Source organism: Stegodyphus dumicola, chromosome X1, assembly GCF_044657685.1.
Source record: "Stegodyphus dumicola isolate Sdum_Otavi_A_Nest chromosome X1, ASM4465768v1".
Taxonomy (NCBI): domain Eukaryota; kingdom Metazoa; phylum Arthropoda; class Arachnida; order Araneae; family Eresidae; genus Stegodyphus; species Stegodyphus dumicola.
This window is the reverse complement of record NC_140780.1, coordinates 26194010-26209488: the sequence shown is the minus strand read 5'-3', so window position 1 is coordinate 26209488 and position 15479 is coordinate 26194010. Positions and strand designations below refer to the sequence as shown.

Sequence of the window (15479 nt, the reverse complement as noted above, 5' to 3'; positions counted from 1 at the left end):
GGTCATGTTCTGTCTCATTAGATCCCTATATTAAGATATACATGCAGCTCTGTCTAGACGTTTTATTATTTGATTTAATTTTTTTGACAAATTTCTGGAGCTGAACATATGCTAAATGGTAAAATGATAATCTTTTAAATTTATATCGGTCAAAAGGTGTATTGAATGTACACTTTCTTCATCAAGCTGAATTTGCCAAAAAGCAATATTAGCATCTAAAGCAGAAAATAATTTTCTTTTGGAATTTTAGTGATAACATTATCTACTGTTAACATAGGATAATATTCTCATTTCATCACTTTATTTAAGTATGTAGGAGCTAAACATATTTTTGTTAGGTTTGACAACAACAACTATTGAATTTATCCATTCAGTTGGTTCTCTTACTTTTCAATAACATTTAAATTTTCCATTTTTTTTCTATGTCTTTCTTCACTTTATCTCGAATAGTTAGAGGCATTTTTCTTAAAGGATAAATTAGTGGCAGTGCCTCTTGTTTTAGCTGGGTTTTATATTCCCCTTTTGAATGGCCTAATCCATCAAATATATATCTCTATTCCTTCAGTAAGTGTTCAGTATAAACAGCCGTTACTTTTTGTATCAAACCTATTTACAGACATGATTTTAATCCTGATGTAGAAGGTACTTCTTTGCCTATAACTTGGAATTCCATATCATAGTTATTTTTTCCATATTGGCAGTTTAGTACAACTTTTCCTATAGTACCCATTTTATTCTGAGAGAATGTAACTAATCTTTTAATATCAGACTTCTGTTCTGGAATGTCCAGCATTTTCAATTTGCTTATAAAGTTGCACATTGCTTCTATATCTAAGTGAAGATTAAGTTTATTTTAATTTACATTAATCTCAACAGTCCATTGCTGTTTTTCGTTATTCAAACTAAAGACTTAATATTCCTACCTAAAATTCTAACACTTCCTCAAAGTTGTGATTTAGTAGTTTAATTTGTTTTCCTTTTTCTGTGTGCCTTGATAGCTTCACTTTTTATTTTATAGTTCTTACATTGATTCACAAAATTATTCACCTTTTTACACTTGTGACAGATTTTTCCATATGCAGGTCATTTTCAATATTCATGAAATAATACAATAAACTTTAGTTACTTGTTTCTCATTATTTACCTCTTTAGATATATTATGTTTACTTTTTTTTGCGTTATGTTTACATCAGTATCTTTATTTGATGTGCACTTATTTCTGAAGATCTGCCGATATCAAGAGCTTCCTCTAATATTAATTATGTTTTGTACAATAATCTTGCTCTCACTGCATATCTCCGATACCACAAATAATTTTATCCTTTATCAAACTATCCTTTAATTGTGCAAAATTATGTTCTAGCTTTATTTCCAAAGTTTGTTACTTATTCATTTATGGTTTTGGACACAGTCTGATTTCTGGTAAAGAATGTATTTAGCATATGTAATATTTTTCTTAAATATATGATGTTCCTTAAATTTTGTCTTAATTTCATTTAATTTTCTTGCCTTCTATAGAAAATGTATTATATATTTCAAAACCGTGAATTCCTATTACATGAAGAAGAGTATTAGCTCTCACCTTCTCTTCTTTAGCTCAGTTATACAAACTACTGCTAATCTCCAAAAAAATTTCAAATATATTTATTGAAAGAAATTGATGTTTAATTAGAGCAGCAAAGTTCAAACTAATGCTGGTAAAAGGTCAGTTATATAACCTAAAGGTGTTTTATTTTTATAATGATCTTATGTAAATTTATTTGTAAATCTGATTGAAAATTATCACTTTCGTATTAAGGGTTGCTAAGCATGCTGTATTTTATATTGTAGTATGGTATTGTTATTGATGCTGGATCTTCACATAGTGAAGTGTTTCTGTACCAGTGGGCTGGTAATAAAGATGACGGCACAGGAGATGTTCATGAGCGGGATTATTGCACATATGATGGTAATGATGCATTTTAAAAATTTTCTCCTTTTTTTTTTAATTTTTAAAATCATTGAATTTGCCTTATATTTCCACATAAATTATAAGGATATTGAAATGGTATTCTTAGTAAGTACATTTCCTATTCTTCAAACTCGAAACTGCTGATCATATTTATAAAAAGGATTTACACATATACTGTTTGTCTTTCATTGAAATATATTTCCTGAATTAGCTGCCAGACTGTTATTTTTATTACATTTGTGTATTTTAATCTTTTATGTATATCAGGTCTAATAGTTCAGTTAGTGGCTAAAGTTATGAAAAGCTATTAGTAATTTGTTCTGGCTTATTTCTGGGTACTAAATAGGCTGGTGCTTTCCGCATGTAATGTGAATATGAAGTTATTTCCTTTCAACACTCCTGTCTACCGGCATCTTAAGTTAGAGATCCCTCATGCATTTCTGTAACTACACAACAACCTCTCAAAAGTTAAGCACATAAATTATCGCAAGTTCTCAAATAGCAGATGCATTTTATTAAATGAAACTTTTATTTTTCTTTGATCAGGATGTGCAAATATCCATTGAAGTGGAAGGGGTTTATTCTTAAATATGCATATATGTCATGAAGTAAAATCCACACATTTGAACCGAAGAATATGAGTGTTGAAAGGATTAAAAAAAAAAAATAGGTTTTGTATTGATTTTGAATTAGATTAACTTTGCTGTGACTGAAAGATTGTGTTAAGAAAGTACTGAGTGTTGATGTGTTACCTATTCCAGGTCATTTTAGGTCTGTAACATTCTCATTTATTCATTTTAGGTGTAACTTATAACCAGAATATTCATTACTGGCCAAATGCAGCTGCAAACTGATTACACTGATTAGTGGTGCTTACTAATAAATAAGTAATACATATAAGTAACTAGTGTTTGCACATTATTGAATGATTCTAATGCAATGAAACAATTATAATAGTATTTAGTTCTCTTTGGTTGAAATGCAGAAAGTGATTTTTTCTAACCACCTGACAGTATAATTATCCAACATCTCTGGAGACAGCGGGGATGTGTGAAAAAGATGTGCACTTTAAACGAGTATTGTTATAAACTCATGTAAAACTTTGTTGCATTGCTCTTTTTGTTTAATGTTATAATGTTTGGTGTTGTTGTTATAATTTATTTGTTGCATGTATTTTTGTGTAAATGAATTTGTGGCCCCACATTTTTTTATATAAGTGCTTATTTCATGTATAGAATTGTAGATCCATGTTTCTGAATCCAACAACACTTAAATTATGAAAATAGCTTAGCTATTAGAATATAGGAACTCTGTTGTTGGGCCGTAGGGACATTTAGTGATTTCTGGCCAACTTGGAGATTTTTTGTAAGTTTCAGAGAAACATAGAAGCTGAAGGAATAATTTCTCTTAAGACTTCCCAAAGGCCAGGCAGATTTATTTAAGTAACTGCATTTAAGCTGAGCAGATTGGTTTAGTTCTGAGTTATGTCAGAATGCATTTCAAAAGTTTGCTGAGTTTACTCATGAGTGATATCAATAATCTTCAATATTTCTAGTGTTTTAAGGAGGATTTGCCTTATTTCTGCATTCTTGAGTTATTTACAACTGTTATTTTTGCTGTGAAATACTGATTTTGAAATAAATTATGAATTTCTTCCTGCTAATCTGGAATAACTGATGAGATTTCTATGAATCCATAAATTGCAACAGAATCTCTATTACTAATTCAGAAGTACCTTCTTTTCTCTGCTTATTTTAGAAATTTAAGACTTGCATAACTTTGCTCCAGTGAGTGGATATAATTTTCTTACATTTAATGGATTGAGAAACTGAATTTGATTTTTAAATATATGAGTCAGATATTATTTTGATAACAAATAGAGTTTATTTTACATTTCTTTTAACTGCTATTAATTTTAGTTTTCTGTTTAATGAAAAACAAGCTATTATCATAAAGACTTTATAAAAACTTTCTTTTGAACTTTCAAAGCTTTCTGTCCTCTTTTACAAAAGCAGTTTGATCATTTTCAATGAAAATCATTCAAATGAATCCATGTTTCATCTGTAGTCATTATAAGATTTTATTTCCCATAGTGTGATTTCCATAGGAAATCAAACGTCTGTTGTTCACCTCTGCCATTGTTTCTAGAAGACAATTATGAATTTCCTATTTTTTAAATTTAAATATTAATTACCTTATTTGTAGTAAAGGCAGACACTTTAAAAAATGATGGTAATGTCTGTCAAGTAGAAGAGTTCCCTTTTAGAACCACATAATTTAATTTTTAAAACTGTCTTTGAAAAACATTTTTTTGTGCAAGTACTTGCCATTCTCCTGTGTTAAAAGCAGTAACTGTTGATGTTTTGCTAGTTTTGAATAATCGTTTGTCATTCACTGATATCATGATTCTGAAATTTCTACATAGTTTATGTATTGAAAAATGAGATTTCCTTCAGAAAGAGAAAATAATCTAGCCAAAATTTGTTTACATGTGCCATTTTGAGCTTGCAAAAATTCTGACAACAGTAAATAATACATCACTTAAAATGAGCACTACTGCAAATTAATCTTTAATGCTTTTTAAAGTACACACATTTGCTTAATCAGAATCATTCAGGAATAAGAGAACAACTTTACGTATAAACAAACTGTTTGCTACAGCTGTTGCTACAGTTCTCAAACATATTTTTATTAAGTTTGGTATGTGTAAGTGGTTTATTGATTTAATTGAGTACACGATAGTTTAATATCAAAGGAAAGATGCCTTTATGGAGCACATTTTAAAAGAAACTGACTTGTATTTATGTTACATGTGAGGGAAAAAAATCCAACTCATGCTGACAACTTGTTCATTGGAATTTCACCCTATGTTGAACTACCAGTGTTCAGCTGTTATCCAGTGTGGACATTTCTAGTGTATATAATAGTTGTAAAATGAACTGTTTTGATAATTTTTTTCACTGTGCTTCATCTATAATGTACATTTAGTACATAATGAGTACATTTATTTTTACAAGAAACAAAATTATTGATGTTAAAAGCCAAGCTTATAACACTATAAATGCAAAAAAGCAACCATTTCTGTTGGAATTTGCATAAGGAAGGCACAATATTCTGCTTCTCATCAGCATGGCTCTCTAGCTAAGAACTACATTGAACAAGTTAAATTATAGATGTGCTAATCATAGTTACATTAGCAGTGGCCGAACAGTAATGGTCAGTTTCTTAGAATTGAGTGATGATGTACTGCAGTGTACTTCATATATGCATTATACATTTTTCATTCAGCCCTTCCTTTTCTTATTTGGGACTACCTAGTAAAATGTTAATAATTTTCTAAAATTTGTTTAAATTCCTTGTCCCTTTTTTCGAATATTGATATTTGGTTTATGAATACAAAATTTAATTTGTGTAGAGTTGTTTTATTTTATTCTCTTTTGTCTTACTGTAAATATAGTTTCATCTACTGGTACAAAGGTTATCCCAGTTTTATGCACACTTTTAGGAGATACTGGAAGCAGAAGGTATTGACAGCTGCTTTGTACGAGAAAATGCATAGCTGAGGAAAGTAATACATAGAAACATGAAGGTTGAAATGCAATAGTGTGGTTGTGAACACACTATTGCATTGCTCACAATAAACAAATTTTCTAGCTATTGTTTTGTTGTATTCTGTAATAGTAACCTTCTTTTCTCTGTTTCATTGATGTCATTAATGCATTAAAATTCCTGTGACCACTTTTATTTGCTGCCTCACAAATGCCATTTACGTCCTGTCTTAACCTGCCTTGCAATCAATATTCCTTTATTTTAATAATACATTTTTAAATCATTGAGAATTAGATTAGTATTGTCCAATCAGAGCAAGTACAACCTTTGTTGGCAGTCTGCCAAGAAAGTTAGAAAAAAGTCTAACTTTTAAGATCTGGGAATTTTCAGTTTTTCTAAAAAGGAATAATCATTCTAAATTGGTTTCTGGTGTGATGCACATAGGTAATTAAAACTGTGTAAAATATCTTATAGGGTAGCACATGACTTTTGCAGGATTTGGTGGAAAAGCAACAATTAAGTAAACTATCATTTTGGGTTGATCATTTGGAAATGAAATCTAATGTATTTAAAATTTTATGGCTCAGTGTAGTGTTAATTATAAATGCTTCTAATTTTTTATTATTCTATTCTCCCACACAGTGGGAAGTGATAAATATACTTGCTCATGTACATATCTGTTCCCATACTTTTTGATTTGAAAGTATCGCATCAATCACCTCATTTTCTTTATTTGTATAATTTCATATCTCTGTTTGATTGTAATATACGTCTGGTCATATAGTGTTTTGGATTTACAACTCAGTGAGTTAACAGTAAAATAATTTTTAATATCAGCATATTTTTAGAATTCCTGATGTAGTGTTTAAGTGTTGCTATGCACCTTTTTTCAGTCTTTTCTCAGTTTATGATATAAATGTTAAGTTTTCTTAATAAAATGACCAATTTTTTATTTGCCATTTTAACTTTATTTGTTAAATATCTCTTTCATTATACTTAACCCTGTAAAATTCAACAACAAAATCTTAAAATAAGCATAGGAAATGAAACTTTCTCAAGCATTTTCAAAATAAACTTAAACAAAATCCATTTAAATTAACAGGTAGAGAGACTGATATCAGTTTTCTTGATGTGTCATCCGGTATATACAGTAATATGTCCAGAGGACTGAAAAACAGTCTCAAATTTCAACTTGTAGAAGTAAATCAGTGAAGTTCAATCCATTGAAATTCTAAACAATAATTAAGGCAAAGAGTTTTTAAAATATTGCAAAAGAATTTTGTAAGGTGTTAAAATTGCAGGAAGGAAATGGTAGAAAACAATCTAAATTATTCCAGCAAGGGAAATCATCAAAGCCATATCGAGAATTTTTTAGTTAACTTTTTTTTATAATTTCTGAATTGGGATGCTTCTCAGTTAGGTGACCACTCTTCAAATATTATTTTCTAAACAAAAGCCTTCACACAATTAAAGATTGATATTCTGTGAAAGTGGAGAGAATAATTTTATTAAGTGCTGTCCTTATCTCTCAGTAATTATGAGAGCTTTTGCACTTCTAGCAATCTTTTGTATGCCTTGCTTTGAATCACCAAATTTCTTTTGTTGAAGAAACATGCAAAATACTATTTAAATTAAAATGCCTTTTAAAACAGCAATGAAATGGACACATTTATTGTTAAGTAAATGGAACTTAAAATGCTTAACCTTCACACAAAATTGCATACAATAATAATGCTAGAATATTTTTAGTGAAATGCAGTTGGAAATGTGGGGAATTACGAATTTTTCCTTCATATAGAAAAAAAAATTGATTAACATATATTGGATCATTCATCAAATTAAAATATATGTTATGGTATGAAATTTAAGATATATACATAAAAAATTTTTATGCTTTATTTTGTAATTAAGAAAAGAAATCTTAAGTTTCAATTTTTCCCTTAGATGTCACATTTAGATGTCACATGAATTAATGTGACATAAGTCCTGTTTTGAAGCTATCAAATCATCTTATAGGATAATATATGAATTATGCAAATATTTTAGTAGTATAAGCTGGGGGCATAAGCTGAAAATGACAGATTAATGAGGAAAATACTAAAATTGAAAAGGTTTGGATTATATTTTAATCCAGTTTTTCATTTAGCAACTGTTATGTGGTTTAAGTAAAGTACCACTTCAGATTATCCATTAAAGGCTGTTATGGGTTTCATGTAAAGCAACATTTGTGTTTGTACAGTTTCACTGAAAATATAGTCATCTCTTTATGAATGTAACGAGTTTAAACGTGAAAGCAGAAATCCTTGGAAGCTTCAGATAAGAGTTATCATAGACCAAAAAAAGTCTCACACATACAGACAGACCGACATTATTGTAAAAATGTGTTGTGGAGACCTTAATTTGTGCTTATTCACTGAAAACTCACTATTGAATTTTTCAACTGAAAACATTACCTCTCTTACCTTTGTATATAGCAGGGATGGCCAAGCTCTTGCCAAATAGGTGTATGGATCCACTGTATTCTAACTGTTGGACCTATAAAGGGCACTTAAAGAACTTATCGTCTCGTCTTGAATTTCTAAGTAAAATGACTAAGAAGAAAATTGATAATAAATTATTATTAGCCTAACGGTTACATAGAACTTTTCATTGGGTTACCTAACGTGTACAGAAAATAAATCTCAAATGGAGTCTGTAGGCAGAGGATAATTTAGAAAATAAAAGATCAATAAATACTTACAGGGAAAAAATTTCACATTATTGCATGGAATTTGTAGTGATCAAGCAGTGGATCATTGTACAACTTTTCATTTGGATACTAAGCTTTCATGAAGGACGTGAGAGACATACATGATGATTGAAAATTGGGAAGACAAAAATATCAACAAATGCTGGCATCAGAGCTGCTGCAGCTGCAGAGCAGCGGTATTGGTGAAAATTTTGAGAGAAGTGAAAGATTTTAGATATGCTGGTCAACAAAATGCATTTAACCTAGTGTGATATTTACAGGCGATTTTAATCTAGAGCCGCAAAATGTCTCTAATCTAGTACGACAGAGAAAGAAAGAAGGTAATCAAAGAAGAAATCAAAAAATAAGAGAAAATGTTGCAAGCTAAAAAGATTTCGCCAATTATCAATATGCCGATTTTGACAGAAACTTTGGAGAAGAGAGACATTTGTGTAGTGTTGATCCCTCATTGCTTGATGCAATGCTATTAGGATTCCTTTGGGATAGGAAAATAATTTTGAAGGAGTTCCGCAGAAAATTAAGACAAGTCTCCTAACCAAGTAAGAGCACCAAAAATAAAATTCTCATAAAATTCTTACACAGATTAAAAGAGCTCTATATGGGTTGCAAGGCAAAGCAAGTTTTTTTAGAAGTTATTCACGCCATTCAAGGACTGAATAAAAGCAGTGCCCTATAACGATGAGCAAATCTTCCAGGTAGATCACAACTGTTGTGAACAACGGAATCGCACAGGAAAGTAAGCAGATACTCTCTGAAGTAAAATTAACTTGAAAAATATTAAGGAGAATAATTAAATAAAAATATTAGCATTGCATTTTACATTAACTTCGTATCAGTGTAGTTCGATGACAATGTTCAAAAAGTCACATAAACGGAACAGTAATTACCAGAATTGGAATTATTTGTAATTTTACATATTTGTTGCTCTTTTGATTAACTGGCAGTGGACAGATTGAAATCTATCAAATTTTTACATACATAATATCAGAAATTGAATTAGTGATTAATAAAGAAATGGGGCACTGCATGATTTCTATTCCAAATTCCATTTGTAGTAAAAAATTAAACTATGTTTATCGAAAACAAGTTGCATTTTAGATGGCAAAGGATTGCAAGTAGCTCGCGAGCCGCATTGAAAATGTCGGGGAGCTGCGTGCGGCTCACGAGCCACTGTTTGGACATGTCTGGTATATGTTTGGACATGTCTGGACGAGCCACTGTTTGGACATGTCTGGTATGTTCGGACATGTCTGGTAGTATATATATGTAAGTCATAAGAAATATAATAGTAGATGACACACATGCCCAAACTGCGGCTCACTGACACCTTGATTGCTGCTCGCAAGCTACTTGCGATTCTTTGTGGTCTGAAATGCGACTTGTTTTGAATATAGTTTCATTTCTTAATACAAATGGAATTTGAAATAGAAATCATGCATTGCCATGTTTCTTTATTAATTTCTGATATTATGTATGTAAAAATGAGATAGCTTTACTCTCTGCTGTTGGCTTATGGTCAGAGCAACAAATGTGCAAAATAACAAATAATTCCATTTCTGGTAATTACTATTCCGGTTATGTTACTGTTTGAACAGGTAATGGTCATCAGAATGCAATATTACGAAATTAATCTAAAATGCAATGCTAGTATACTCACTTCCAAAAGTTAAGCATGGAGAGGAAAATGCCAGTTGCCGGAAACCAATCAGAATTGAAGAGGATGCAATTCACTGCAGAGGTAGATAGAAGTATGCAAATATGTTAGGTAACAGCCAATTGCGCTTTCATGTGAAGAAATATGCAAAAAAGGCAGTCTTATAAGAAGCCAGCTTTATGAAGGGTTACAGAAATTGATTGTAAGTGCTGATAGAAGGTGTTTTAAACTTTCCTACAATTTGTTTTCAAGACATACGTGTTTCTATGACTTCCAGAAGACAAATGGAAGATTCTGACCGCTATCGTGCTGTGGGGCGCATTGAAGCAGGACAGTCAATCATGGATGTTGCTCATCGGCATTCATCATTCTGTAATTTCATGTTTATGGAAACAATTCCAAACCACACAGACAGTTGTCCGAAGGTCCGTATCCGGTCGCCCAAGGGTTACAACCCCCACGGAAGATCGAATTATTGCTATTGTAGCCAAGCGGAATCGCAGAGCGATCTCCCCACGTGTGACATCTGTGGTTGCAGCGTCCATTGGTAAGATGATATCTGCAACTACTGTATGCCGAAGATTACATATGAGTGGATTGTATGCCCAGATACCTTGAATTTGTGTTCCTCTATCTGTCCAATCAAGAAAGGCACGATTACAGTGGTGCCAGGAACATGTCAATTGGAATGTGTCTGATTGGGAAAATGTCATGTTTACTGATGAGTCAAGATTTGCTCTGAAGCCAGATGACAAGCGTATAAGGATATGGCGTGAACAACAGACACGCAGTCAGTCCAAAACATCACCGAACGTCACGTATTCCGAGGCGGAATCATTATGGTGTGGGCGGGAATTTCATTAGGATACCGCACTGACCTGCACATCTTTAACCCTTTGCGGCTCAGTGTTCCAATACATGGAACACCCAAATTGAATCGCTTCTGAAACCTTTAAATTCAACCGTAAATAGATAAAAATGCCTTTATAATATACTTTGAACTTTTCTTTTTAAACAGTAGATAGCAGCATATCACAAGGAGACACAGAATTTTCATTTATTATGTGTTATTAAAATCCACTTTTTTCAATTAATTTTCTCTATTTTTTAATGATATAAAAAATTTTATTTGGAAAAAAAATTAGCCATAATTTTGCAGGCTGTACTCCAAATTATTTGTTCTATATTTCTTTTTAATCTTTCATACAAAAACCATATGCAGAATCATTGAACTAAACCAGGTGTTCCATTAGCAGGAACACTGTGCCTTTAGCAATCTCATGCTGTTACGAATCAGAGCATCTGTGCTTAGGCGAGAACTTCCGTTGTTTCGGGGGGGGGGGTGAATGAATTCAAACAAAGCAGTATTGAGGGGTGAGGTGTGTTTTGTGTTATGAAAGCCTTAATATTGGCATCTCAAAATTTTCGGGAGTAGTTTTTAGGCGGGAGTTTTATTAGTAGCTTGACTCATCTTTACTTAGACCTGCGCGAATTTTTTGCTGTCGCTTTTTAGTCTCATTCCCATTTCTTTTCAATAATTGTGTAGATAGTTTTCGTGTATGTATATATTATAGGCTTATTTTTCTTTATTGTTAATATTAATCATAGTTGGTTTGTGCTTCCATCAAAAAGGTGCGACTTGCTTTGAACAATTTCACGAAGCTAAGAAATAGGAAAATTTGTAAATATTTTTGTATATAGGAGTTGTGTATGTAGATATTTATCTCATTTATCCACAGTAGATATATAGTTATTTATCTCAATTATACACAATATTCAAGAATATTGTGTATATCCTAGAAACCATGTATACAGCCATAATAGAGTTTTTTCATTCTTATACAAACGCTTCTAGTCATTTTCGTGCTTCACTGCAATGCTCGCTTAGTCGCACTTTTAAAAGCTCTGGCAGCGCAGTGTTCCACCTCATGGAACACCCACAGAATTAAAACGGTAAGTGCAATTTTTACAAACTTTTACCTGTATACTCCTTTAGGACTAAATAGACTGCATACAACTTTTTTTATTGAAATTCCGACATTACCGTATAGTACGCCACAAAGGGTTAAATGGGGTTCTTTGACGGCTGTCCGGTATCGAGATGAAGTTCTGGAACCCATCGTGAGATTGTACGCTGCAGCAGTTGGCCCTAATTTTGTTTTAATGGACGATAACGTAGGTCATCTGGAGAGTGAAGGGATTGTGCGTATGGCATGGCCAGCATATTCGCCTGACCTTAATCTGATTGAAAATCTTTGAGATGCTCTCGGCCGTGCTATATCTTCACGTTTCCGACCTCCAGCCACTCTTTTTGATCTGGAAACTGCTCTACAAGAACGGCGATTGCTTAATTCTGCGTTGGTTGACCACCTAATTGAAAGCATGGTCACAAGGTGTAATTTTGTGTACAGATGAGAGGGGATCACATACCCTATTAATGTTCTTTTTTTTATTTTATGCTGTTTATTTTCACTTTATACATAATTCTGTTTAAGTCTCCAGAATGTCATTGTCTGATAACTTACAAAAATTTAATATTGTTTTCATTTCAGTATATAATTATTGATTTTGTTTTATGCATAAATATATATGCTACTTTTCTGCCAAATTTTGTGTCAATCAAAGCAGTATTTGTTGATTTTTTTGCATTTTACATCTTCATGCTTAACTTTTGGAAGTGAGTGTATATTTAGTTATTTAATTATTCTCCCTAATATTTTTTCTGTCTAGTTAATTTTACTTCAAATAGTATCTGCTCACATTCCTGTGTGCTCCCATTGTTCAAAACAATTGCGATCCACCTGGAAGATTTGCTATTCGTTGTAAGGTACTACTTTTATTCAGTCCTAGAATGGCGTGAGTGACTATTGAAGAAACCTGTTTTGCTCTGGAATTCATATAGAACTCTTTTAATCTATTTAAGAATTTTATGATAATTTAAATTTTGGTGGAGTGAACCTTCAGCATCTACTTGGTTGGGAGACTTGCCTCAATTTTCTGCGGATCACCTTCAAAATGAACTTCCTATCCATAAGCAAGTAGGCATTTTTATGCAGTTGCTTCTCAGATTTCGCAACTATTCACAATAATATGCTTAATGACCACTTTTCCCACTATCTTTTGTTTCTCCAACAGTTGCGTATGCTGAAATATTTGGAGTTGTGGGAAGAATCACTGGTTTGACAATGATTAAAATTTTATTCAGAATGTTTAATTCCCATTTTAGCAAATATTGTTATTCCAAATAGAGCTTTTTCACCTCAATCATTAAATTTTCATAATGTTGCATCAAGCAATGAATGATCAACAGAACACAAATGTCTCTCTTTTCCAAAGTTTCTGTCAAAATCAGCATATTGATATTGGTAAAATCTCTTTAGCTTGTGATATTTTCTCATATTTTTCGATTTCTTGTTTGATGACTCTTTCTTTCTACCTCCCACTAGGTTAGAGGCATTTTGCTGCACTAGGTGCTTCCATAATAGAATGACAACCGCTTTTGCCCGTATTAGTGGCGAAAGCCTGAAATTGCTAGTTCCTGCCATTAAAAAAGTAACAATAAGTTTTTCAATCAACAAGAAATAAAATAATTACGTTTGGATGTTTCTTGTTTGATGATCTTTCTTTCAACCTTACACTAAGTTAGTGGCATTTTGCTGCACTAGGTTAGAGTCACTGGTAAATTTCGCACTAGGTTAGAGGCATTTTGCTGCTTGGCACATACCTAAACTTTTTACCCCTTAGTACTGCCGCTCTGCAGCTGCAGCGGTTGCCCTGGCTCTTGTGTTACCATTTCTTTCTTTTAATCTATTGATATTTTTTGCCTTCCTAATTTTTGATCATCGTGTACATCTGACACATCCTTCATGAAAGCTTAGTAACCAAATGAAACATTGAACAATGATCCAATGCTTGATCACTAAAAATTTCAAACAATAATATGAAATTTTGCTCCCATAAAAGTCTATACTATTAAAATCTGTGCGCGTCTGTGTCTTTGTAGCATCATCTTCTCAAGAATGGCTTGGTGGAGAGCTTAGTGGAAAGTACTGTAGGATTCGTCGCGCCAGTGGCTCGCCATATTGGCCATTCGCATGTTCGTGCAATTTTAATTAGCCGAAATATTAATTAAAAACTCATTTCCCCCTACATTTTTTAGCTTTCTTTCGCTTTCTTTGTTGGGTTTTTCCCCTATTAAAGGGATTTCTCTACGCGCCAAGGAAGGAAATTAAGGTACTGGAGCACTTTTAGTCATGCCGTTAATTAAGCGTCTAATTGGCCGATCGACTTGGAACAAACGGCATCCGTCATTTGAACATCCGCGAATTGAAAATTTCGAAATTTCAAGAAAATTGGATGATTGGTTCCCAAATTACGAATTTTTCTTAATTAGACAAACTGAGCCGGAAAAATGCACAAAAAATACGTAACTCCTGATCTAACTGACCAATTTCATTCAAATTTTGACTTTTGCACTTACCGGATGCTCAATGAAGGTTACCGTTGATTGTAAACTGTTTAGGAGACTAATTAGCAGGTTCATTATAAAAGCGCTACTACCTCATCTCCCCTTCTTAACTCTTGGTTGATGGCCTTCGATTCGAAAGCGACAGGTCTCAGGGAGGGGGAGATGGTTTCCACACGACTGTTGGAATCGTCAAGGCCATTTGACCATCTATCAGTTGTAAATTTCTAAATTTGGAGCCGATCGCATGATTGGTTCCCGAGATACGAATTTTTAGTGCATTTTTAGTGGAGCGTTTTTATTCATTATGCTAATTAATCAGCTAATTTGCCAATCCATCTAGAACAAAAGGCATCCCTCATTTGACCATCTATCAGTTGTAAATTTCTAAATTTGTAGCCGATCGCATTATTGGTTCCCGAGATACGAATTTTTAGTGCATTTTTCTTAATTAGAGAAATTAAGCCGGAAAATGCACACAAAATTTGTAATTTTTGAAAGAATAGGCCGATTTCTTTAAATTTTGAATTTTGCTCTTCCCGGATGTTCAAATAAAGGTTAGCGTTGATTGTAAACTGTTTTGCTAATTAAGAGCGTAATTAGCAGGTTCATTAATAAAGCGCTACTACCTTATCTCCCCTTCCTAACTCTTGGTTGATGGTCTTTGATTGGAAAGCGACGGGTGTCGGGGAGGGGAAGATGGTTTCCGCACGACTGTTGGAATCGTCAAGGCCATTCGCCAGGGATGAACTTAACGTACTAGAGGGTTTTTATTTATTATGCTAATTAATCTTCTAATTTGCCAATCTCTCTAGAATAAAGGGCATCCTTCATTTGACCATCTATCAGTTGTAAATTTCTAAATTTGGAGCCGATCGCATAGATACGTATTTTTAGTGCATTTTTCGGACAATTCCTGATTTTTGGATCTGAATAACTAAGCAACTTTGAGTAATACAAACTAAAAATTCTAATAGCTCAATTCAGCGTGCTCATTTGTGTCACTGAGCTACGTAATCATTCACTGCTTTTTTATTATATGTAATTGCATTAATATATATATTGTTGTAATTTTGAGTTTAACATATGTGTCTGTTTGCATAAAACTAAT

The 15479-nt window shown here is 32.6% G+C and overlaps 1 protein-coding gene across 1 annotated transcript in view; it reads left to right on the top strand.

Moving 5' to 3' along the window:
* LOC118191865 (ectonucleoside triphosphate diphosphohydrolase 1-like) overlaps positions 1 to 15479 on the top strand; it is a gene marked incomplete at its 5' end in the record, with an annotated part of 143908 nt that overhangs the window by 49852 nt on the left and 78577 nt on the right. The window contains one exon of the mRNA XM_085808542.1: positions 1831 to 1948. Coding sequence (XP_085664668.1) covers positions 1831 to 1948 — 118 coding nt within the window. The remainder of the gene's footprint in view (positions 1 to 1830; positions 1949 to 15479) is intronic.